General features: G+C 44.0%; 1 protein-coding gene across 1 annotated transcript in view; it reads left to right on the top strand.

Moving 5' to 3' along the window:
- Positions 1–27,251, top strand: part of LOC126282387 (ankyrin repeat and SAM domain-containing protein 1A-like) — a 790,528-nt gene that overhangs the window by 491,632 nt on the left and 271,645 nt on the right. Inside the window, exon 10 of the mRNA XM_049982044.1 lies at positions 13,114–13,285. Coding sequence (XP_049838001.1) covers positions 13,114–13,285 — 172 coding nt within the window. The remainder of the gene's footprint in view (positions 1–13,113; positions 13,286–27,251) is intronic.

The following is a 27,251-nucleotide window of genomic DNA, read 5'->3' as shown; positions in this document are numbered from 1 at the left end:
ACATTGATCGGCGAAAATTACTTTGCGCGCAGCTGCTGGAACTTGCTGTTAACGCCGTTTTATTTATAGACGATGAAAAGGAGTATGGAGTGATTTTATAGACGAAAAACGTAACGGAACGTGCAACTTGTTGAAGTTATCAAAGTCGATGTGTGGAAATGACAACTTTGGGGGTGCGATGCTGAGTATAGTGACGTTTAGTTATTAACTCAAAAGAAGAAGAAGAAGCAAAGTGCACACAGTAGTATCCCTAAAGGTAATATTAAATGTGTAAATGATAGACGATTTTTATGGAATTATGAACAATACAAGGAAATATCAATTTGACTAAACCTGTACCGCTTTTGTCGGAGAGATATGGTCTTCAAGGTTAGAAAAGAAATTCAGAACATTTTTTCTGTCCATTGGATTTGCTTTAGACAGGTGCCAGAATAAACGAGTCGGTTGAGAACGATATGAAATTGTTGTAAAGCAGGCGTACTACATTACTGATTGACTTAAAAATTAAGCATCAGAATTAAAGCAATAAGTCGTTTGCTGAGGGGAAGCCTGGATTCATACTTACTGCACTGTAAATAAATGCTGGAATAGTGGTGGTGTCTGAGGCGTAATATCAAACATATACACCGGTGAATTTTTAATTGTTGTGCTATGCTTGGCGTTGCCGGATTGACGTGCCGGGCTGCGATAACCTATTCTGCATGACGGTGCACACACACACACACACACACACACACACACACACACACACACACACACAAAGTATGTGATTTCTTTATTATATGTATGGTGTCTGTTCTTTCGGACCGGCCGTTGTGGCCGAGAGGTTCTAGGCACTTAAGCCCGGAACCACCGCGCTGCTGCGGTCGCAAGTTCGAATCCTGCCTTGGGCATGGGTGTGTGTGATGTCCTTAGGTTAGATAGGTTTAAATTGTTTTAAGTCTAGGGGACTGATGACCTAAGATGTTAAATCCCATAGTGCTTAGAGACATTTGAACCATTTTTTGCACACACAAGTCACCTAATATCCGTAAATTTCGGGAAGAGGAACGTTGAACCATTTTCTTCTTTCGGACATGTCACACATTCATCACATATTAGCGATTCCTCGGACGTATACGAGTATATACAGGGTGAACTGAAAGTCCGGTAACATTTGAAAATGCACTGATTCTCGAAATAATGCAGGTAGAGGGGTAACTCTTCACACACATACCTGAAGCGACAAGGGGTTTAATTGAACCCAAAAACTAGTGCAAAAAACGAGTGGCGTTGGATAGCAATGCGTTATTGACGACGCATGAGAGAGTTGGACGCCGATACGTTACAGAATCGCATCATCCCTAGCCTGGCTCTTAAACATCTGCTGGAAAGTACACCTTTTACGCAAGATGGTGCTCTACCCCATATTGCTACATGTGTGAAAGATGTCTTGCGCACGTCGTTTGGCGAGGATGGCGTGCTGAGCCGCCATTTACGTTATGCTTGGCCACCCAGGTCCCCAAACGTCAGTCCGTGCGATTATTTGTTGTGGGGTTATCTAAAGTAGTAAGTCTACCGCGTGCGTCCGTCCTCATTAGGAATGCTAAAAAACTAAATCCGATGGAAACTGCTGACCGTATGGCGTTGCCCCTCGATTATAGGTATTGTTGATGAGTGACTGCCGATATGTTGAGCATTTGTTGTAAAAACACCCTCTTTGTTAAACGTCAGTTGTTATGCTAATTACTGCTTTTGTATCATACGAAGCGCAATCCTTTGCTCATTTTGTGTACTTTTTTAGTTTCAATAAACACCCCAGTCATTTCGTTAACGTGCCTCAATTTTTACATATCTGCCTAGCCAACGTAGACACGGAAAAGAAAGAGAAGGAAAAACTGTAGGTGAATATGGGCCGGAGGAAAGGAATGAGAGAGAAAGCTGCCAAGTAAAATTTTGTGCAGAGCACAATTTAATCTTCTCTGACACTTGGTTTAAGAATATGAGAGAAGGCTGTATACCTGGAAGAGACATCAGACTGATTATATAATTGTGAAATAGAGATTTCGGAACCCGATTTTAAGTTGTTTCCCGGGACAGATGTGGACTCTGACCGCAATTTCTTGTTTATGAGTTGCAGAAAAGAAATAAAGGAATTGCAAAATGGTTAGAAATTAAGAAGATGGGACCTGGATAAGTAGAAAGATACAGAGCGTTAGGCAACGACTGACTCGTGCAGTAGAAGATGAAAGGTTAGTTTCGAGAGATGAAACACGAAGGCAGCAGATGATAAAATACGTAACAACACCTATTAGAAATTCTTGGATAACACAGGAGATATTGAATTTAATTGGGAAAAGGTGAAAATATAAAATTGAAGCAGACGAAAGGGAGTACAAACGTCAAAAAATGAGATTGACAGGAAGTGCAAAATGGCTAAACAGGAACGGCTAGACGACAAAAGTAAGGATTTAGGAGCATGTATCACTAGGGGAAACAGAAATATTGCCTACAGGAAAATTAAAGAGACCTTTAGAAAAAAGAGAAACAGCTGTACGAATACCAAGAATCAGATGGAAAACCAGTCTTTAGCAAAGAAGGGGAAGGTGATAGGGGGAGGGAGTATATCGAGGGTCTATATAAGGGATATGGACTTGCAGGCAATATTATAGAAATGGAAGAGAACGTAGGTGGAGAGGGAATGAGAGATTTCATACTGCGAGAAGAATTTGACAGCACACTGAAAGACCTAAGTCGGAACGAGGCCCCGGTAGTAGACGACGTTCCATCAGAGTTACTGGACTCGACGCCTTCCACCATTTGAAGAGATGAGAAACCGCGACTCGTCAGACCACATCGCACCCCTCCAGTCAACTGTTTTGTAGTTCCTGTGTTGTTTGATCCACTGAAGACGTAAAGTGTCACGTGCCGATGTGATCAGTGCCGTTTTGCAAGGTACAAGACTGTGGGGATGTTTCCTAATTGCCATTCTGTCATGTCTCTGCGTCGACCTCTCTTATGGTGCTGATTCCAAATAACTAGCTAGCATACAGGGTATTCGGAAATTCCCGTTACCAATTTTTAGCACTTGTAGATGGTAGTGACTACATACTCGTAATATTGTGAATAGGAACCCATAGCCGGAAACGTACCGTTTCCGTTCTACGACGGTTTCAGTTCCATGTACAATACATACGCCTCTGCTAAGGGAAAGAGAAAATTTACATACATGCATGCCCGATAGAACAAACACAATGTATTCATATAATTGATTCGGTTCGATGAGCAATGACTCCACCACCTCTAGTGTACAATTACGTCCGACCTGCTGTGGGGATCTCAGAGTAGCGAGCATGGAGGACATGGATAGCGACTGCTGATATGTGACGCTAGGTGGAAATGCGAATCAGTCGAGGGGCGTGCCAAGGAGCCTGCGTAGGTGGGATTAACACCGTGTCCGGATGGCGCAATGGTTAACGCATTTGCCTCGTATTCGGGAGATCTCGGGTTCGAATCCCGGTGCAGTACATATTTTCGCTCGTCGCCGCTGGTTCCGCATGAAGTCCCGATGCAGCTTACATCAAAAGTCTCTTCCATTTCTGTCCCCTCGACCTTTAGTTTACCGAGCGAGGTGACATTGTGGTTAGCACACTGGACTCGCATTCGGGAGGACGACGGTTCAATCCCGCGTCCGGCCATCCTGGTTTAGGTCTTCCGTGATTTCCCTAAATCGCTCCAGGCAAACGCCGGGATAGTTCCTTTGAAAGGGCACGGCCGACTTCCTTCCCCGTTCTTCCCTAATCCGATGAGACCGAGGATCTCGCTGTTTGGTCTCTTGCCCCAAACAATCCAATCCAATCCACCTTTAGTTTACATAATTTGCATTATGTCATAGATAATGAACGCTACAGTGGTTTGTTAACCATACCGTACCTGGACATTAAAGTCAATGCTAAGTGTGCTGCACGCACTCCGATACGCATGCTACCGACGGACGAGGCAGAATGAAGCTATTGCTCCTTCTACTACGCATCGCCCCCCCCCCCCCCCCCTGCACCTTCGTATTGCATCGAGTGGTACGTCATTCCTCGTAGAAACATTGGGAAGTCCGCGTTAATACAACAACAAATTGGGACGGTGTGGACATGAGCACGGGGTACAAACGCGATGGTTATTTTTCTGCCATTCTGTCACGTATTCATACTGAGCCAACCTACGGCGCTGATTCCGTGTGAAACTTCCCCTTTGAATGTAAAGAAATATGTAACTTCCCCTTTGAATGTAAAGAAAGACTGTGCTGGCAAACATCTACGTTATTTGATACAGAAACAGCTGAGTAAAACTGAACGTACTCAGACAATTTTCTCTTTACTTATTCTGATCATTTCTAAACTGGCACACAATATTTTAGCGCAACGCAATCTGACTTTTAATAATCCCTACAAAAGAATAGCCCTTCCATGAATAACTTACCTCACGAAAATCTTCATTACTAGAACTACTGCAATACAGCGAGCACCAATACTGCCAGCTAAATAAAAGATTCTAACTACTGAAGGCACTAACTACTGATAGGCATATAGTTTGCAAATGAATATATATATATACTGGCAAATTTCCTTTTTCTGATGGACTCATGTCCAGATCGTCCGCTCATATTCACATTTCAAAACTCCGGCATCTCTCTCCACACATCCACCACTGCTGGCGGCTCACCTCCAACTGCCCAACGCTACACGCTGTTCACATCGAACTGCCCAACACTACACTAGCGAACAAGCCAACAATGAGTCCAACTTGCCACAGACTGCACACAGCGCAGTTAGCGATTTTAATACAGAACGCTACGTGGCGTCACCAGCATGTAACCAACTAGCACTTATACATTGAAGAACCAAAACATTATGACTACTAACAGGCGGTACGTCTATTATTGGCACAAACAACAGTGGCGACGCGTCGTGCCGTGGAAGCAACGAGGCCTTGGTAAGCCGGTGGAGGGAGTTGGCAACACTTTTGCACATGCAAGTCACCTAATTTCCGTAAATTTCGGGAAGAGGTCCGTTGACCTCTCACACTAAGTTCAGTCACATCTCAGACGTGTTCGACCAGGTTTAGATCTAGTGAGTTGGGGAGCCATGATGTCAACTGGAACTCGCAGATGTGTTCCTCGAAACACTCCATCTCGCTCCTGGCCTTGTGGCACGGCGCGTTATCTTGTTGAAAAATGCCACTGCCGTCGGGAAGCATGATCGTCTTTGGTGTGCAACCACCGTACGACACTCCTTGCCCATCAAGGCGCCTTGTACGAGCTCCACTAGAGCCATGGATGCCCACGTGAATATTACCCAGAACATAACGGAGCAGCCGGCCGATGTGGCCTTGCGGTTCTAGTCGCTTCAGTCTGGAACCGCATGACCTCTACGGTCGCAGGTTAGAATCTTGCCTGGGGCATGGATGTGTGTGATGTCCTTAGGTTAGTTAGGTTTAAGTAGTTGTAAGTTCTAGGGGACTGATGACCTCAGATGTTAAGTCCCATAGTGCTCAGAGGCATTTGAACCATAACGGAACAGCCGCCAGCTTGTCTCAGCACAGGTGTCAAGGAGTTGTTTCCCTGGAAGACGACATATTCACATCATCTCATCGGCATGATGAGTAAGGTATTGGGATTTATTAGCCTGTGAAACGCTCCGGCACTGCACCAACGTCCAGTGCCGATGGTCACGTGCCCAATTTCAGTCGTAGTTGCTGGTGTCGTGGTGTTAACATTGGTACATGCACAGAACGTAGGCTGCGGAGACCTGTCGTTAGGAGTGTTTCATGCACTGTGTGTTCAGACACACTTGTACTCTGCCCAGTATTATAGTTTCTTCACAGTTCGCCACCTGTCCTGTTTTACAAGTCTGCCCAGCCTACGGTGTTCGACTTCAACCCACGACATTTGGACGTGGTTTCACCTTGGTTTCCCCACGTGTTTAAGACACTCATCACAGCAATCCTCGAACACACGCCAAATCGTGCATTTTCCGAATTGCTCTTGCCGAGCCTCCAGGCTATCACAGTCTGCCCTCGGTGAAACTCAGATCGCGCTCCATGCCCATCCTACACATGGACAGCACGCTCACTGTTACCACATGCACCGTGCGTGTGTTTGACAAGCAGTCATTCCTCGCCAGGTGATCTTGCTATCGCCAGGACGGGTTGATATCGATAGCAGGTCGGTGGTCATAATGTTATGACTGATCGACGTACACCACTTCGTTGCAATGCCAAGTCAGTGGTAGAGGGCCACATGACTTGACCTACACCACTCCAAGGTAACCAATGTGCTCTTTTGAGGGGCGACAAATAATTCGTTCGGCGAGTTCACTTATGTCGTCCAGTTGCCACTTGCCAACAGAAAAATCTTTTTCTTCAGTTGCAAGAAAAATTTAGACTGTGTCTGGAAGATGATTTTCATCCGAAACCAGATCTGATAAGGGAATTTTTGTGTCCGCCTCAGTTTTCAGGTAATAATAATTTTTGCGAATACTTACAGCAGCCTTTGTGTTATACTCATCAGACACATCACATTCTCGCAATAAGACTTCTAAATGCAAGAAATAAGTAAAAAGTACAAAAACGAATCAAAGAAATTAGCAACATAAAAGTAAAAAAAAATTAATGAATCGAACCTGAAATTGTTTCCTACGCGATTCTCCGCAGTACTTTACCTCGGGCACGTCGTCTCGTAAGAACTAGCAACGGTCGGACAACATTGCTGTGTTCCATTTGCCGTGATAACGCTTTACCATTTGAGAAATGTACATGTTCGTTACTAACGGCGCCAAGCTTATTCGGGAAGAAATCTAAATTACCAATCAAGAAACGTAACTTAAGTCAGGCTCGCTGCCCTGTGGTGGCCTAAAATGTTGTTGGAGACAACTATGTAAAACAGCCATCTCATTCTTTCAGTATCACTCAATATGGCAAAGATAATAAATGAAAAGCACCAGTTTGCTTTTGTTCTACAATATTACTTTTATTGTAAACCGGTTTTCGGCTTACAAGGCCATCTTCAGACATTTACTGAGTATTATCACCAAAGAAGTTAAATGTTAGCAGTTAACATTGCAAGAAAAGTAACACATCTAGATCAAAAGCAAACTGGTGCTTTTCATTTATTATAATGTTGTTCTATCAAGAACCGACGGAAGATTCTGTTAATATGGCAAAGATACGTTCATTAGACATTAATTCCGCAATTTGGAGTCCTCGGATTACTCACATCACTCCGTTTCATCCAAGCAAGTAAACCAATGTTAATCACAGTGAATAAGCTCGAAAAGCCGTCGTGTTGAGATAAAGTTTTTCGATTCCAAGACTGTGTTAACTGAGGTAGCTGCAATCTCACAATGGTGCACTTGAGTATCAGCCGCGCAAACTTCAGTTGTAGGGCGCGCTCATATTACTTTCGTAAGAGCGAAAAGCTAACCCTGTACGTATTGATTTACTATTACAAGATCACAGAATCTTCTCATCGTTCCTGCAGTCCAGATATTTCAGTGACCGTGGTTACTTTGACTTTAGCCTTTTCTATGCTTCATTTTCAAGATTAATTACGCGCCTACAGCGCTTCAGCCGTACAGAGATCCTCCAATGATTTCGTAAGTATTCAACAACAGTAGATACAAGTGAAAAATTAATGTGCTCTAGCTAGTCTTGTTACCAATGACCAAAAAACTATGCGGAATACCGCTCGTATATATTCCAAATAATTGAAATAACAATTTGACAAAACGTAATCTCTTAATGTAATTTCCCGTCGTCAGGATCATGGTAATATGTTGTCTTAATCATATTAATATCCCATATAAAGCCCATCTTGGAGCTAGATATAATTCTTTCCGTTCGTAATTCAATATAAGTCAAGCTTAAGTGGCGGTCAGCCGCGTACTTTTAAACCTCGCTGTCGACTGACTTCACAGACATTATCGATACGTGGATTAAAAAGTCACAAAATCCTGTACCGTTAAAGAAATGCTCTTCAAATAAGCAAGCCCGATATTTTTATTTCTTTCAATGTCACACTGCAGTTCAAGTTTAAATATTCTCCTCTGAAGACTACAGATCTTTTCTCTAAAATCAGTGATGAAAATAACTACTCGTCATCGACATAATCCTTGCCAGACTGATTGTTGATAATCTCTTTCTCTACTCTACATAATGTTTCATAACATTAACTGTTCAAAATCTTATTAGCTTTTCATAATATTCAAATTATTCCTTATCTTCAGAATTTTTCGTGTTACTTTTCAGACTCTTACTTGTAAATTATTTTTGTTCGTAAATGACAATCACTTCCTGATATCTTTGTTTATTCCACAAGCTTTAAAGCTTCTGACTGTTTTGGCAGACCTCTTTAATTTATTTTCGTAATACTTTTTTATTAAGATTATTACTTTCTTTAATCACTTATTTTCCTTTCCTTGCATCAACGAACACTATGTGGGTTTCAATTTATTAATAAATCGGGATGCGCTTTGTTTTGCTTGAAACAATAATATTTTATTTCTTTTTTCACAAAAGAGTTGTACATCGGTGTGTTACGAGGACTGGCATCTCCCTAGTTATCGGACTGAATATTAATAAAATAAATAAAAATAAACTCTATGTGCCACCGCCATTTACACTCTGACATTTAACAGGTTAGACTACACAGTCGCTTCAGTCGGTGGACCAATATATCGCGCAAGCTCTTAGCTTTCTATTTGAAGTGGATGGTCCAGCTGCATTTGCTCAGTCACATGTTTCTGTGATTACTTGTTCAGTTCCAGTGAGGACAAAATTAAACCTGGAAAACTGAGTCGCAGAATTAAACACCGACGTCTGTTTACCACATAGCATTCTGTCCACGTGTGTTTAGTGTCCCTTAGGAACTCACCTAATCGTGAAATCGAGCTACAGTCTCACACGTTGTCCACAAATTCACAACAGTACTACAGTATATCCATAAGCTTCGACTCTACTACCTCTGAGCGAGCTACACAGACGCACTACTTTTATTACTACGAAACATTTGGATTTCCGGGAAAAAGGAAACAAAGCGCCGCGCTACGAAGGAATTATCCGAATGGGGCCCAAATCGGTAGATGTGATGCAATGATGTGCATATAGAGGCAAACAAATGATTACAGTTTAAGAAAATTGAGCAATTTATTCAAGAGAAAGAGCTTCACAAATTGAGCAAGTCAATAACGCGTTGGTTCACCTCTGGCCCTTATGCAAGCGGGTATTCGGCCTGGCACTGATTGATAAGAGTTACTGGGTGTCCTCCTGACGGATGTCGTGAAAAATTCTGTCAAACTGGCGCGTTAGATCGTCAAAATCCTGAGCTGGTTGTAGGGCCCTGCTCATAAAGCTCCAAACGATCCCAATTGGGGAGAGATCCGGCGACGTTGCTAGCCAAGGCAGGATTTGGCAAGCACGAAGACAAACAGTAGAAACTCTCGTCGTGTGCGGGCGGACATTATCTTGCTAAAATGTGAGCCCAGGATGGCATGCCATCTCGTACTGATCGTCACCGTTACATCGGAAATAAAGTTCGTTGCATTTGTTTACAAGAGGATTAAATCATCAATTTTGCGATTCCACAGTTAACCCTCCACAGATATAACAAAAAGAAGCTGCACCATTTTCACTTATAGGAGGCACTTCCTCTACTAAAGCACGTACTACAAATCTTCACGCACTTAATGCGCGGGGTTAGCCGAGCGGTATGCGGCGCTGCAGTCATGGACTGTGCGGCTAGTCCCGGCGGAGGTTCGAGTTCTCCCTCGGGCAAGGGTGTGTGTGTGTTTGTCCTTAGGATAATTCAGGTTACTTAGTGTGTAAGCTTAGGGACTGATGATCTAAGCAATTAAGTCCCATAAGATTTCACACACATTTGAACACACACAAGCACTTAAAAACAGCAAGCAGTCACTTTTAACAGTTTTCAAAACTCTCGGTCTTGAGATGCAAGTGAAAAAAAAAAAAAAAAAAAAAAAAACAGAACATGAGAAGCATGACTCATTGGCAGTGCTACCAAAGCACTTTTATTTCCTGGAGCTAGATTTCTGAACTGACGGTAAATATTTGTACATTTTCGATGATTTTTCAAAAAAGACATCTGCTGCATATTTATGTTCAACCACGGAAAATTAGCCAATAAGCTGTGTTTTCACTCATTTCGACAGGTAGAGGGTAGCGTGTCAAATACACTACTGGCCGTTAGAATTGGTTCACCACGAAGATGACGCGCTACAGACGCGAAATTTAACTGACAGAAAGAAGATGCTGTGATATGCAAATGATTAGCTTTTCAGAGCATTCACACAAGGTTGGCGCTGGTGGCGTCACCTACAACGTGCTGACATGGTGTACTCAATGACGAATGTGGGTGCACGAATGATAAAATGTGATTTTTTCGAATGAATCTAGGTCCTGTTTACAGCATTACGATGGTCGCATCCGTGTTTGGCGACATCGCACGATGGAAGCATGTATTCGTCATCGCCATACTGGCGTATCACCCGGTGTGATGGTATGGGGTGCCATTGGTCACACATCTCGGTCACCACTTGTTCTCGATGACGGCACTTTGAACATTACACGTTACATTTCAGATATGTTACGACCCGTGGCTCTACCCTCCATTCGATCCCTGCGAAATCCTACATTTCAGCAGGATAATGCACGACCGCATGTTGCAGGTCCTGTACGGGCGTTTCTGGATACAGAAAATGTTCGACTGCTGCCCTGGCCAGCACATTCTCCAGATCTCTCACCAATTGAAAACGTCTGGTCAATGGTGGCCGAGCAACTGGCTCGTCACAATACGCTAGTCACTACTCTTGATGAACTGGGGTATCGTGTTGAAGTTACATTGGCAGCTGTACCCTGTACCTGTACACGCCATCCAAGCTCTGTTTGACTCAATGCCCAAGCGTATCAAGGCTGTTATTACGGCCAGAGGTGGTTGTTCTGGGTACAGATTTCTCAGGATCTATACACCCAAATTGCGTGAAAATGTAATCACATGTCAGTTCTAGGGTAATATATTTGTCCAATGAATACCAGTTTATCATCTGCATTTCTTCTTGGTGTAGCAATTTTAATGACCAGATGTCCAAAAACTGGCTTCATTTTAAAATTCAGCACCCGTTTTGTAACAAAAACCTTACTGAGCAGTTCTGTTGATCTGTATTTTACACACACAGAGTAACAAGTTTGAACCTCGTAGCTGGAGACGTAAACACTAGTTTTGCGAGGCGGTATTTTATCCCAAGGCCACGATACTTGCCCCCTGCAGAAAGGCCGTCGCAACTTCTGCAGAGGTCTTAAATGCCAGACGGGCAGCGCATGGCCTTTCGAAGGGACACGTGCGGTATTTTAAAAATGCCAGCCGTCGTCCCAACTCGTGCTGCCTCCCGTGCACGTCAGTGTTGTCCCCGACTGCCGTGAAGAAGCATCTAGGAGGCGGCAGGCAGCAGCCGTGGCCGTCACTGGTTCACAGCTGTGCTCTGGCCTCAGCGTTACAAGACTTTCCAGATAAGTAGCCGCAGATCTTACAACAGCAGTCCGTACTCCAACGGGGAGAAACTATCTTGTCAGTCGAGTTTGTTCAAGATCTCAATTTCCAAAGCTTGTAATTGTCAAATAATTTCTGTTTAATCTCACACCTATTACACTTAGGACGAAGCTGCTACGTGCGGAATCGGGTGTTCCCGCTGCAGGCGTCCGAACGTTAAGAAGCCCGGCCAGCAAGGCAAGCTGAACTTTCTTGCATCGTATGCTGATCTCAGTGGCAGCAGCTGTCGCAGAGCCATTGCGCATTGTAACGTGACATACAAAAGTCTTTTTAATCCAGGAAGAAAGGGGTTTTATTCGTTTCTTCAGACTCTGACTTTGCTTCCGTTCCAGTAAATTGTGGTGTATTGCGACGCTAGGTCTCACCGTTGCGTAATCCTTCCGCGTATTCTGCGGGTGTGGGCAGTATGTTACCGACCTCGCATAACCGGCGACTTTGAGGAAGCTGTCAACCGCACTGCGAGAGGATTTCCTGTTTGCGTGTCGCCGGAACGCGCGGACCCAGTGCGTAACCCTGGCTGAGACTTTCAGTGGTCTTGTCGCCAGGGAGCTTCGCACACCATTCTTCGCTGCAGGTACGATGAAAAAGTGGCCTTCCATTTATCTCCTGGCTGCGTAAATGAAGCTGGGGAGGCTTTTGGAGGAAAGTGTTCCAGTTTGCACCGGTATGCTTCATTTATTCTGCTCGTTAACGTCAGAACTGACCGAAGAATCGTGAGGCCATTTGCTGAACAAGCACACTGCGGTCTGTATTTTTGTGGCAGTTGTAAGATACGTAGAGTTGCGTGTCTTCTGCAGACGAAGTCAGTTACTCCGTGCTTTTCTGTGAGTGCATGCTGCAGAATCCTTTTCCTCCTGGTATGTTGCCCTTGTGTGCCGCCGCATAAGTTCCCTCACACCGACTTTAAGGCCTCAGACAGAGCACCCACATCCTATATTCAATATTTTCACCCAATAACGTCTTAATTGCACGTGGATTCGTGTAGCCAGTTGCTGAACAAATACGCTAAAGCTTTTAGTAGTTTCTGCGGCTTCGTATATGTGTTGAACTGTTACGTTAGTTTTTGTGTGTCCTGGACAGAAAACCAGTTGCTGGATGCTCTCCTGGAAGTGCAGCGGAACTGTAAGCTGCAGCATCTTCCTCCTTCTCGAGTGCTGCAGTTTTTATGCCACCTTGTAAGTCGCTTCACAATGTTTTTAACAGCCAGTGCACTCTCGCTGCAGATTTGATATTTCCGCCCATTAACGTCTTAATTGGAATCATCTTAGGCTTTCTTATGTGTGTTGGGCTGCCAGATTTGCGGGGTATTGCGTCTCGTGAAAGAGCAAATCAGTTGTCTGACCCTCCTCCCGCTGCGGCCAGTTCGTTTCGAGGTCTCGCGCGCCTAGCCAGAACAAAGCCCCCCCTCCCCTGAGCAGCGCCTCCTCCCCCGGCCAACCATGCGGCTGCTGGCGGCGGCGGCGTGGCCGCTGTCGACGCCGGGGTGGCTCGCGCTCACCGCGTCGTGTCGGCGCTGTCCGCAGGAGTACAAGCGGCGGTCGCGCGACATGGAGACGGAGACGGAGGAGGAGCTGCTGCTGTGCCCGTCGCTGGCCGCCTCCTCGGGCAGCCTCTCCAGCAGCGTCTCGCTCTCCGACAAGAGCGTCTCCACCGACAACAACGTCGAGGAGTTCCTCGCCGACGCGCCCTTCGCCGGTAAGTACCGCCAGCGCTCCGGCTCGCTACTCTCGGAACGACCCTCCGCGCTCCCTGATTCATCGCACCGAGGTAAGTACGTCTTGCCTTTACGAGGGCCAGAGCCAAATTTCTCTCAGTCACCGAAAAACACTTCTCTCTACAAACACGTATTTTAGAACAAGTATTCTAGAAAGGATGTCCATTTTAATTAAAATGCACGATGCGTTTCGACCCCTGGGGGCTCATCTTCAGGTGCTTTGACAATATACACTCTTGCTCAGAAATTAAGGATAACTGCAGAATGTGGTGCGAAGCGAAATGTAGTGTGAGGAGGGCTATGCGAGAGGCTTTCAATGAATTCGAAAGTAAAGTTCTATGTACTGACTTGGCAGAAAATCCTAAGAAATTTTGGTCCTATGTCAAAGCGGGAGGGGGATCAAAACAAAATGTCCAGACACTCTGTGACCAAAATGGTACTGAAACAGAGGATGACAGACTAAAGGCCGAAATACTAAATGTCTTCTTCCAAAGCTGTTTCACAGAGGAAGACTGCACTGTAGTTCCTTCTCTAGATTGTCGCACAGTTGACAAAATGGTAGATATCGAAGTAGACGACAGAGGGATAGAGAAACAATTAAAATCGCTCAAAAGAGGAAAGGCCGCTGGTCCTGATGGGATACCAGTTCGATTTTACACAGAGTACGCGAAGGAACTTGCCCCCCTTCTTGCAGCGGTGTACCGTAGGTCTCTAGAAGAGCGAAGCTTTCCAAAGGATTGGAAAAGGGCACAGGTCATCCCCGTTTTCAAGAAGGGACGTCGAACAGATGTGCAGAACTATAGACCTATATCTCTAACGTCGATCAGTTGTAGAATTTAGGAACACGTATTATGTTCGAGTATAATGTCTTTTCTGGAGACTAGAAATCTACTCTGTAGGAATCAGCATGGGTTTCGAAAAAGACGGTCGTGTGAAACCCAGCTCGCGCTATTCGTCCCCGAGACTCAGAGGGCCTTAGACACGGGTTCACAGGTAGATGCCGTGTTTCTTGACTTCCGCAAGGCGTTTGACACAGTTCCCCACAGTCGTTTAATGAACAAAGTAAGAGCATACGGACTATCAGATCAGTTGTGTGATTGGATTGAGGAGTTCCTAGATAACAGAACGCAGCATGTCATTCTCAATGGATAGAAGTCTTCCGAAGTAAGAGTGATTTCAGGTGTGCCGCAGGGGAGTGTCATAGGACCGTTGCTATTCACAATATACATGAATGACCTGGTGGATGACATCGGAAGTTCACTGAGGCTTTTTGCAGATGATGCTGTGGTGTATCGAGAGGTTGCAACAATGGAAAATTGTACTGAAATGCAGAAGGATCTGCAGCGAATTGACGCATGGTGCAGGGAATGGCAATTGAATCTCAATGTAGACAAGTGTAATGTGATGCGAATACATAGAAAGATAGGTCCCTTATCATTTAGCTATAAAATAGCAGGTCAGCAACTGGAAGCAGTTAATTCCATAAATTATCTGGGAGTACGCATGCGGAGTGATTTAAAATGGAATGATCATATTAAGCTGATCGTCGGTAAAGCAGATGCCAGACTGAGATTCATTGGAAGAATCCTAAGGAAATGCAATCCGAAAACAAAGGAAGTAGGTTACAGTACGCTTGTTCGCCCACTGCTTGAATACTGCTCACCAGTGTGGGATCCATACCAGATAGGGTTGATAGAAGAGATAGAGAAGATCCAACGGAGAGCAGCGCTCTTCGTTACAGGATCATTTAGTAATTGCGAAAGCGTTACCGAGATGATAGATAAACTCCAGTGGAAGACTCTGCAGGAGAGACGCTCAGTAGCTCGGTACGGGCTTTTGTTAAAGTTTCGAGAACATACCTTCACCGAAGAGTCAAGCAGTATATTGCTCCCTCCTACGTATATCTCGCGAAGAGACCATGAGGATGAAATCAGAGAGATTAGAGCCCACACAGAAGCATACCGACAATCCTTCTTTCCACGTACAATACGAGACTGGAATAGAAGATAGAGGTACTCAGGGTACCCTCCGCCACACACCGTCAGGTGGCTTGCGGAGTATGGATGTAGATGTAGATGTAGATGTAACTAACCTGTTTCTACGAGTTATTACGTTAAGAGTGGGAATGGAAATGCGTAATGATTGTGAAATTAACGTGAGAAGATTAGGGTCGCCACCGACTCGAACCATACAACTAAATAAAGGTTTGGTCGAGTCGGGAAATAAATTAATTTGATCACAGACCAAAAACTCACAAAAATGCATACGTTCTAATGTCGCTCATAGGGGATACGATGTAATTGATAGTATTGTCCGTGCACTGTTCACGACAATCAAACATTTAAAATAAAATAGAAAATGCATGAACACTGCAGAAGATCAGCTCCCAGCAACACACCTGAAAATAAGACTTAATCTAAAGCATTTGTTATAAAATACAAGAGGAAACTAATCACTGGACCTGCGCTTAAGGAAACGCGTTGGATGTGCTAACGGGAAAGCTACGAGGTGAATGGCTTGGTTGCAAAAACGTAACCTCGCAGCACAAGAGAAAATTGTAGATAAAATCATTTATTCCTAAGATAAGGATGTGAGGCATGTACACAATTCCTGATAACATTAATTCCTAAAATATTAAAGAAAATCGTCGATACATTCACCGTTATAATCTACACCTAAAATCATTGGTGTGAACCATTCATACAACTGCTGTTGCCTGATAACTGATCGCAATAACTCGTGAAAGGTACACGTTTCGCAGTACACCCGCGTGCCCACGTGGTTTGAGGAGACGCATTTTCTAGGTATTGTGGCCAAGATGCAACAATATCACATCACACAGTCATGAACAGTTAACATTCTTTAAAACAAACATGAGACCGGACAGTTAGTGATGATGGTAGCCCAAAAAACTCTCATGTTCAACCACGTGGTTGGCTCCCCACAGACGAAAGATACATTAAGCAAGGAAAATTTCCGAGATGCAAAGCTATTAATATTTAGATAAATGAAAGCTTGTACAGGCACAGCTGAAGGCAAACAGATATTTATACAGAAGCGAGTGCTCACTTCTTATCGACACCTTTGTGTGACACTGTTCCGGTGGATCCAAGTCTCCTATAGAAATTTATTAAAAGAAAAATCTGCCAAAGTTTTGCATTCCTGACTGCGACAAGGGAAAGCAATCTTCCAGAGCTGAAAGGTGAGACCAAAAGCTAACAGCTCTCCCCTCGCTAAGTTATAACGCGCCACGCGGTCAGTCTAACTCACCCTTCTTCGACTGGAGCACAACTGTGGACGCTTCCCGTGCCGGCGCCAGACTGCCTCCCTTTTTCCACTCCAGCCTCCTCCACGTTCAACGTGGCCCGGAAATCCCAAGAATGCCATTTCCTCCACCAACCTAACGCAGGTGGATTTCTCACCAGTAGCGCAAACCTCTTTGTCTACTCGACCACTACGAGAGTTGGCTATTCTGTACAATTGCTGCTGAATCTGTATCACTATCGCAGACTTTCCGCAGCAGACTACGCCACCGTCTAGCAGCGTGACACACAACCACATTCATTCAATCACACCTCTACGACTCATGAGAGAAGATAAACAAGGAAAAGAAAGAGAAATGCTTGTGAAAATGGGCTACCGGACTGATGAAAGGTGGCTACAGGACCCTTTCAGTGCCACACAACGTGTCACTACACGAAACTGCCGCTAATAGCATGGGCACATTGGGAACACACACGACACAGATCTGTAAGTCCACGGTATTGGTGATAAATTGACAAAACCGTCCCGAAACACATGTGCTACAAAACACCACTATTTCCAGCGCATGTACCCCGACATCAATATGGGATATGATCAAATCGTTCAAATGGATGTGAGCACTATGGGACTTAACATCTGAGGTCATCAATCCCCTAGAACTTAGAACTACTTATACCTAACTAACCTAAGGACATCACACACATCCATGCCCGAGGCAGGATTCGGACATGCGACCGTAGTGGTCGCGCGGTTCCAGACTGAAGCGCCTAGAACCGCTTGGCCACACCGGCCGGCTGGGATATGATCACCATGCACACTAAAACAAGGCCGCACAACGGGTTGGCATACTCTGGATCAGGTGGTCGAGCAGCTGCTGGGATGTAGCCACCCATTCTTGCACAAGTGCCTGTCGAAGCTCCTGAAGTGTCATAGGGGTTTGAAGACGTACAGCGATACGTCGACCGAGAGCATCCCAGACGTGCTTGATGGGGTTTAGATCTGGAGAACAAGAAGGCCACTCTAATCGCCTGATATCTTCTGTGTCAAGGTACTCCTCCACGATGGCAGCTCGGTGGGGCCGTGCGTTATCATCCATCAGGAGGAAGGTGGGACCCACTGCACCCCTGAAAAGGCGGACATACTGGTGCAAAATGACGTCCCGATACACCTGACTTGCTACAGTTCCTCTGTCAAAGACATGCATGGGTGTACGTGCACCAATCATAATCCCACCCCACACCATCAAACCACGACCTCCATACAGGTACCTTTCAAGGACATTAAGGGGTTGGTATCTGGCTCCTGGTTCACGTCAGATGAAAACCCGGCGAGAATCACTGTTCAGACTACACCTGGACTTGTCCGTGAACATAACATGGGGCCACTGTTCCAATGACCATGTACTGTGTTCTTGGCACCACGCTTTACGGGCTCTCCTGTGACCAGGGTTCAGTGGAATGCTCCTCGCTTCCGGGCGAATAAACTATGCCTGTTCAGTCGTCTGTAGACTGTTTGTCTGGAGACAGCTGGTCCAGAGGCTGCGGTAGGGTCCTAAACAAGGGTACGTGCAGTACTCCGTGGCCGTCTGCGGGCACTGATGGTGAGATATCGGTCTTCTTGAGGTATTGTACACTGTGGACGGACCGTATTGTAGCGCCTGGACACGTTTCCTGTCTGCTTGAATAGTTGCTATAATCTTGAGATCACACTTTGTGGCACACAGAGGGTCCGTTCTACGACCTGTGTTTGACCAGCCTCCAGTCACCCTAGTATTCTACCCCTCCCAACGTCATCAATATGTGTTCTTTGAGTCATTTTCAACACACAGTCATCATTAGCAAGTCTGGAAATGTCTGCACACTTACTCAATGCACCGTTTCTCTGACGTTCAACACACCTCTGCGTATGTGGACTGCTGCCAGCGCCACCGTGCGACGACCGCAGGTCAAATGCACCGCACAGTCATACGCCGAGGTGATTTCAACCCGCAAACCACCCACCAGAGCGTTGTTTCACCATGCATCACCATTATCCTTAATTTAGGAGTATGAGTGTACATCAACTTTACATTTCATTTAATCCTTAACTGTTTCTACGAGCCGGCCGCGGTGGTCTCGCTGTTCTAGGCGCGCAGTCGGGAACCGTGCGACTGCTACGGTCGCAGGTTCGAATCCTGCCTCGGGCATGGATGTGTGTGATGTCCTTAGGTTAGTTAGGTTTAAGTTGTTCTAAGTTCTAGGGGACTGATGACCACAGCAGTTGAGTCCCATAGTGCTCAGAGCCAATTTTTTTGTTTTTTGTTTCTACGAGGGTTGCCCAGAAAGTAATGCATCGCTTTTCTTTTCTCAGCCGAAAACATTGCTACCAATACGAAGTATTACGTATCTATTATTTGAAGTGTCCTGAGTGAGCGCGCCGAGTTTCCGTCACTTCCGACAGATAGCGTAGCTCCAGGACAGTTTCAATATGGCGTCTGTAGTTGATGTACATTACAAGCAACGTGCCGTCATTCCATTTCTCACTGCGGAGAAAGAAAGTCTGGGGAATATTCACAAAAGCCTGTGCAGAGTCTATGGAGCATCTGCTGTCGACAGAAGTACGAGCGGAGGGTGAGGTCATCAGAAAGCGGTCCGGCAGAGCTCCAAGATTTGCAGCGGTCGGGAGACCATCCACGGCCGTCACACTTGAGTCACCTGACCTAGCCTCTTCGGACTTCCACTTGTTTGGGCCATTAAAGGATGTCATTCATGGAAGACATTTTGAGGACGGTGAAGGAAAGGTTCACACAGCGAAACATTGGGTCCGCGCCGAGCGGGGTAGCCGCACGATCTACGGCGCCTTGTCGCTATCCGTGCGGCTCCCCCAGTCGTAGGTTCGAGTCCTCTCTCGGGCATGGGTGTGTGCGTTGTTCATAGCGTAAGTTAGTTTAAGTTAGATTAAGTAGTGTGTAGGCTTAGCGACCGATGACCTCAGCAGTTTGGTCCCATAAGACCTTACTTACTGGCTCCGCCACCAGGACAAGCATTGGTACCGTCAGGGCATACACGCCCTTGGCTCGCGCTGAAGGAAGGCCACAGAACGGGATGGAGATTACTTGGAAAAATAGGATGTGTAGATAAAGCACCATTTTTTCGTGTGTGTACTTCTCATTATGTTCGATAAATAATTGTAGTAGTTGTATGATTCGGGCGAACGTTTGTGTACATTTTCCATTAAACAGCACATTAGCAAAAACCTCTGACGCAGCACACACAACTGTTTTGAATTTTGTTCGGATATGTGCTGTGTCAAAATGTTTCTGCAAATGTGCTTTTTCATAGAAGGTGTGTATTTGCACACGTTCTCCAGAAACATACAGCTACTACTAGAAACAACCCAGAATTAAACGAAATGTAAAGTTGATGTAGACTGTCAAAGCACCTGAAAATGAGCTCGATGTGCACCGTGTATTTCAATAAAATCAAGATTCGAAGCTGAAGGCGGTTGTTCTTTATTATTACGAAAGTAATACAGTCACGGAAGAAACAATGCAAGCAGCAGACAAAATTAAGAGATGTCCATTTGTTGTAGTATTCGAGAACATACTCTGAGCTCACAATCAACGCGGTATCTCAGAATTCCGACCAGCATCGTTTACAAAAATAGCGATCATATGAAACCCAATTCGCATTTTTGTCTCATAATTTCCTCAAAACCATGGATCAAGGCTGTCAGATACATGCGCTGTTTCTCCATTCCCGAAAAATATATGATTCACAAGGAGGAAGGCTCAGACATGGCCATCCGATTCGGCTCATATTTGACAGATCGCTTGTGTATAACCTAAAATGAAAGACTAAGATATTCTGGGGCAGCACACATCCGTTTTTCAGAAAACCATCCCTAAAGCTCAATACGCACAATCGTCTCAAAAATGAGGAGATCGATAGGCACTCAAAAACTGAGCGTTTTTCATCGTCATATACAGCTGTTACACATGCGTACTTTCCTAGAAAACGAGGAAAGAAACTGTTACGACTGCTGCTTGTGTATGCATGAGGTAAACGCCGCCCAACGGTAGCGCTGCTGGTGTAGCGAACAAGAAATTTGCCTGGGGAGCAAAGAATATTTGTTCGACTCCCAAAAAATTGAGGAATTTCTTTGCCTACCCTGTTATTGTTCCTTACTGATTACTTTATTAACCCTCCTACTCCTACTAATTTCGATACCGAACACAATACAAAGTCTTAAGTGTTCCTTTCCCCGATTTCTAGGAGAATATGCATTTGCGGACCGCATACATGATCGTGAAAATGCTGGATCTATCGATCCAGCCAATTCTGAGTCGATTAACGGTAGTGAACTTTAAGGGTGATTTTCTCAAAAGCGGACGAGTCCTGACCTAAAATATGTTAGAGTCTTTTATTTTAGGTTGTGCACAAGCGATCTGCCAAATATGAGCTGATTTGGTCAGCCTTGTCCGAGGGCTTCTCCTTGCCAGTAGCGCACCTACACTTATTATCGACACCATGATCGTGTAGGCTATAAAGGGAAATTTGTGGCTCGATTGAGGATTTCTTGGCAGGGAAGACACAGCGTGTTATCTTAGATGGAAAGTCATCAACAGATGTTAAAGTAATTTTAGTTATGTCCCAGGGAAAAGTGTTGCGACCCTTGCTGTTAACGTTGTATATTAACGACCTCGCAGACAGTATGAATGGTGGCCTCAGACTTATCGCAGATGATGCAGTTATCTGTAATGAAGTACTGCCTGAAAAAAACTATAAATATTCACTCGCATCTCGATAAGATTTAGGAATGGTGCAAACATTGGTAACTTGCTTTAAATGTTCAAAAACGTGGAGTTATACACTTCAAAAACGAGAAATCACATTTTATAAAGATCGCAGAATGAACGAGTTACAATTGGAATTAGTCAACTCATACAAATATATGGCTGTAAGTCTTCGTACGGATAATAGATTAGAATACTCGGGAAATGCAGTATGTCTGCAAAAAAGGTTGTTAACAAATCACTTGTGCTACCCATCCTACAATATTACTCAGATATGTGGGACCCGTGCCAAATAGAACTAGCGTGGGATACTGAATGCGTACAGCAAAGGACAGCACGAATGACCACAGGATTGTTTGATCCGTGGGAGATTGTACCAGAGATGCAGAGAAAACTGAACTGGCAAATACTGGACGAAAGACGCAAACTATTCCGAGAAATCTGCTTACAAAGTTTCAAAACCTAGCTTTAAGTGATAATCTAGGAATATACTGCAATTCGCTATGTTTCGATCCTTTAAGGATCTTAAGGACAAGATCAGATTAATTAAAGTGTGCACAGAGGATTTAAACAGTCGTTCTTCCCTTACGGCATTGAGCGGAAGAATCCCGAGCAATAGGTGCAGTAAGAAGCACACACTGGCATGCACTTCCAAGTGGATTTCGGACTGTGACTGTAAATGTACATATTGATGAGTTTTACTAGTTTCAATTAGTTTTCTTCTAAATTCGTCATCATACGTATCTCCATCTACTTATATAACGAGAGCTATTCATAAGTTAACCTACCACTTGGTATTAGAAAAAAGAATTGATTCTTTTTTAGTATGCATTTTGTACTTAAATATTGACATTACTTCTCCTCGAATTCCCCATCCAAATTCAAACATCTGTAATACCGTAATACCAGCTGTTTTATCCTGTAGTCAAAGAATCTTGCTTCAGCCAATTCTTACCAGTATACCTGAGATCATCGTTGATCGCGAAGTGCTGATCAGTCGACCATGCCTCCATCTCGGGACTACACGGAGAATCTTGAAAAATATCCTAGCCAAAAAGTCTGAGTTTTTCCTTCGTTCGATTCGCAGTGCGTGGTCGTGAGGGAGTATGATTTCATCGGTGGATTAACCTTCGAGATGTTGTCAGAGTCTCACGATGAACCTGTGATGTCTCAGTATTCTCACGCTTTACTTTCATGAGATGATCTCCATTCCAACGAAATACATATCCATTACTTTAAAAAGTCGTTAATACAAAATTGTTTTGCAGATCAAATCGCCATTTGACTGACGCTATTGCACAGCAGGTATCAGAAGTGGAAAACCGAAATTTCAGTTATTACATATTTGAGCTGGGTCCGAACTTTTGTCCTTGTTCTCATGAAGTGTAAGAGTGATTTACACAACGACTGAACCAATACTACGTTCTGACGTACCGTCTTACCCATCTGGCAGTATACAGCATACGCTGCATCCAGACGAGCTGGGAGTGGCTCACGACAGTTGCGAGCCGATTTTCCTCTTAGGGAATTCAAAGCCATTCTCTTATCACCTTTTCCCACAGCTGTGTAGAGGTGGGCGCAGCAGACTTGTCCATTGAAGTCATTTCCGCTGCTAGGGATGTGGTGATAAGAAAAGATCATGCTCTATGTTTGTAGAGCACATGCCCAAGTATCTCATACTTCTCAGGGAACTACAATCATCAGCTTAGGATGAACATGACCGCCAATGGTAGATTTGCAAATAGATGGGTGAAAGGTGTTTTCAAAAAGACTAACTGTACCAGAGAAGTCATGAAAACGTTCCCCAGACTGTATTATTGCCTACAATCTATTCTGATTCTCCATCAATGGTAGCACAGCGTTTCTTCTCTGCACCTGCGCCTGTAGCTAAATATAAATTTACAGTGCCTGGCGGAGGGTACCTAGGTATCACTATTAAGCTAATTAAATACACCGGTAACAACAAATCAGAAAGTTCTCCTCAGAATCAGCATAAACCAAAGAGGGAAAAGGTGAATTGGACACCAGCCAAGGTATAAGGGAGTCCTTTCCATGGTATTAGAGGGAGTCGTGGACAGGAAACTTTGTATGGAAAGACTGAGATCAGAACACACACACACACACACACACACACACACACACACACACACACACACACACAGTAATCTTTATTTCGTACACCTTTCACAAATGGATGCAGGAGACTCCTTATAAGCAAAAGTTTCTCATTTTGCAGCCATGGATACGCTTTCGTAACTTTAACAATAAACCTTTCCTTGATACATACTGTCTCTTTTGTAGCTTCTGACGCGGAATTGGATGAGTCCGTGACGCTATCGCACTGACTAAATTAAACATATACATACCCACATATACATACCCATATATACATACCCACAGCTCAATCTCCTTTATTAATCTTACATGGTTAGGATCCTAGTCTACGAAGTCGTTCTCAAGAAATAGTTAATAGTGTGCTTTTTAAACTACTTCTTTCGTTGATGAATTTATTTCCGTTAAGATTCACCTAATGAATCTCAGTTTAGCATCGTTATACTTCAAATCGCTCCGGATTCAAATATTAAAAAATGCTGACTGTTCGCAGTAGTTGGTCGCCAATTTCAGCTAGAGTGGCTACACACATTCTAAGAAAGCAAGCAGCGCTTACAACTCGTCAACGAAATAAGCTGATACATTCATATACCGAGCTCGTTGTTTCCGTCTTCTGTTTGCTATCTCGCGGTTTCTTGAGCCGCGCTCGTATTCGGTTGTCGCTGTGCAGTCGCCTATGTAGAAAATTTTCGACGCGTATCCTGTATGTATTTCAACGATGATTGATTCTGGTTAATCTAAATGCAGAGAATTTGTGGTCCTATTAGCTCATACCAAGAAATTTCCAAGATATTTATTGTATTTCGAAATGTAAAAGACTGCTGCAAACCTTAGTTACAGACCTGAAACCTACAAAATACATGACTTAGAATCAAAAAGACGTTCGGATTTCAGCTTTCGTATATCTCTTAACATATTCAGAGGTATTTTAAATATGTGTCCATTTCCCAAAAAATGAAAAAAAATGTGCTCGATTAACAACCCGCTAAACGCGACCTGCATTTCCAGCACCTGTCGTGTTGTGTATTTAAGGCAACTCAATCCGTTTACAACAATGTAAAGTAATTTTTTTGCTACAGCGAAATTTTATTGTTTGCTTTTAGAAGGTTAAATTTGTTGTGTCACACCGTTTTTATTTTATTTAGAGCAGAGTTTTGGAACAGAGTGATACACTTTCTCTGGCTTCGCTCGGAGGCAATCCTCTAGGTATAAACTGTTTACTACATCGTAACAGACAACGAGGTCGGAGGGCTAAGTTAAATTATGTGTGAACTTAGAGTCATTGATATTGGCTGTGGCCAGTGTAGCGGTCTAGTCCCGTTCGCTCCCCAGTCCGTTGCACCAGTCCGTACACTTAACGGCTTCGAGTCGATTTACTAGTTCAGGCGAGGTCAGAAGTGTATTGGACATCGTAGAATACATTTCTCGAGTGGACCCGTTGTGGAACTGCCACTTAAATGAACTTGCATCCTCATGCGTATACTTGCGTACCGTGTGCGTACTGCCGCGGTGTAAGTGAGACTTCATGAACTGATCTAAAGAAGCACAATTAGGACGGACAGGCTGACATTTTCCACTTTATGACGAGCACATCGCTGATCTTTGCCTTTAATGAATTTGCTTGATCTTGCTGTGCTTAAAAAACATTCATAGCTTTTGGGTTCTTAAAAGATGTTGTTGATGTTGTTGTCTTCAGTCCTGAGACTGGTTTGATGCAGCTGTCCATGCAATTCTATCCTGTGCAAGCTTCTTCATCTCCCAGTACCTACTGCAACCCACATCCTTCTGAATCTGCTTAGTGTATTCATCTCTTGGTCTCCCTCTACGATTTTTACCCTCCACGCTGCCCTCCAATGCTAAATTGGTGATCCCTTGATGCCTCAGAACATGTCCTAACAACCGATCCCTTCTTCTGGTCAAGTTGTGCCACAAACTTCTCTTCTCCCCAATCCTGTTCAATACTTCCTCATTAGTTATGTGATCTACCCGTCTAATCTTCAGCATTCTTCTGTAGCACCACATTTCAAAAGCTTGTATTCTCTTCTTGTCCAAACTATTTATCGTCCATGTTTCACTTCCATACATGGATACACTCCATACAAATACTTTCAGAAAAGATTTCCTGACACTTAAATCTATACTCGATGTTAACAAATTTCTCTTCTTCAGAAACGCTTTTCTTGCCATTGCCAGTCTACATTTTATATCCTCCCTACTGCGACCATCATCAGTTATATTGCTCCCAAAATAGCAAAACTCCTTTACTACTTTAAGTGTCTCCTTTCCTAATCTAATTCCCTCAGCATCACCCGATTTAATTCGACTACATTCCATTATACTCGTTTTGCTTTTGTTGATGTTCATCTTATATACTCCTCCCAAGACACTGTCCATTCCATTCAACTGCTCTTCCAAGACCTTTGCTGTCTCTGACAGAATTACAATGTCATCGGCGAACCTCAAAGTTTTTATTTCTTCTCCATGCATTTTAATACCTACTCCGTTTTTTTTTCTTTTGTTTCCTTTACTGCTTGCCAAATATACAGATTGAATAACATCGGGGATAGGCTACAACCCTGTCTTACTCCCTTCCCGACCACTGCTTCCCTTTCCTGTCCCTCGACTCTTATAACTGCCATCTGGTTTTTGTAAAAATTGTAAATAGCCTTTCGCTCCCTGTATTTTACCCCTGCCACCTTTAGAATTTGAAAGAGAGTATTCCAGTCAACATTGTCAAAAGCTTTCTCTAAGTCTACAAATGCTAGAAATGTAGGTTTGCCTTTCCTTAATCTTTCTTCTAAGATAAGTCGTAGGGTCAGTATTACCTCACGTGTTCCAGTGTTTCTACGGAATCCAAACTGATCTTCCCCGAGGTCGGCTTCTACTAGTTTTTCCATTCGTCTGTAAAGAATTCGTGTTAGTATTTTGTAGCTGTGGCTTATTAAACTGATTGTTCGGTAATTTTCACATCTGTCAACACCTGCTTTCTTTGGGATTGGAATTATTATATTCTTCTTGAAGTCTGAGGGTATTTCGCCTTTCTCATACATCTTGCTCACCAGATGGTAGAGTTTTGTCAGGACTGGCTCTCCCAAGGCCTTCAGTAGTTCCAATGGAATGTCGTATACTCCGGGGGCCTTGTTTCGATTTAGGTCTTTCAGTGCTCTGTCAAACTCTTCACGCAATATCGTATCTCCCATTACATCTTCATCTACATCCTCTTCCATTTCCATAATATTGTAATCAAGTGCATCGCCTTTGTATATACCCTCTATATACTCCTTCCACCTTTCTGCGTTCCCTTCTTTGCTTAGAACTGGGTTTCCATCTGAGCTCTTGACGTTCATACAAGTGGTTCTCTTATCTCCAAAGGTCTCTTTAATTTTCCTGTAGGCAGTATCTATCTTACCCCTAGTGAGATAAGCCTCTAAATCCTTACATTTGTCATCTAGCCATCCCGCCTTAGCCCTTTTTGCACTTCCTGTCGATCTCATTTTTGAGACGTTTGTATTCCTTTTTGCCAGCTTCATTTACTGCATTTTTATATTTTCTCCCTGTATCAATTAAATTCAATATTTCTTCTGTTACCCAAGGATGTCTACTAGCCCTCGTCTTTTTACATACTTGATCCTCTGCTGCCTTCACTACTTCATCCCTCAAAGCTACCCATTCTTCTTCTACTGTATTTCTTTCCCCCATTCCTGTCAATTGTTCCCTTATGCTCTCCCTGAAACTTCCCTTATGCTCTCCCTGAAACTCTGTACAACCTCTGGTTCTTTCAGTTTATCCAGGTCCCA

This window comes from Schistocerca gregaria, chromosome 7 (assembly GCF_023897955.1).
Source record: "Schistocerca gregaria isolate iqSchGreg1 chromosome 7, iqSchGreg1.2, whole genome shotgun sequence".
Classification (NCBI taxonomy): Eukaryota; Metazoa; Arthropoda; class Insecta; order Orthoptera; family Acrididae; genus Schistocerca; species Schistocerca gregaria.
Note: the sequence above shows the minus strand (reverse complement) of the source record. Positions and strands in the feature narration are given on the sequence as shown.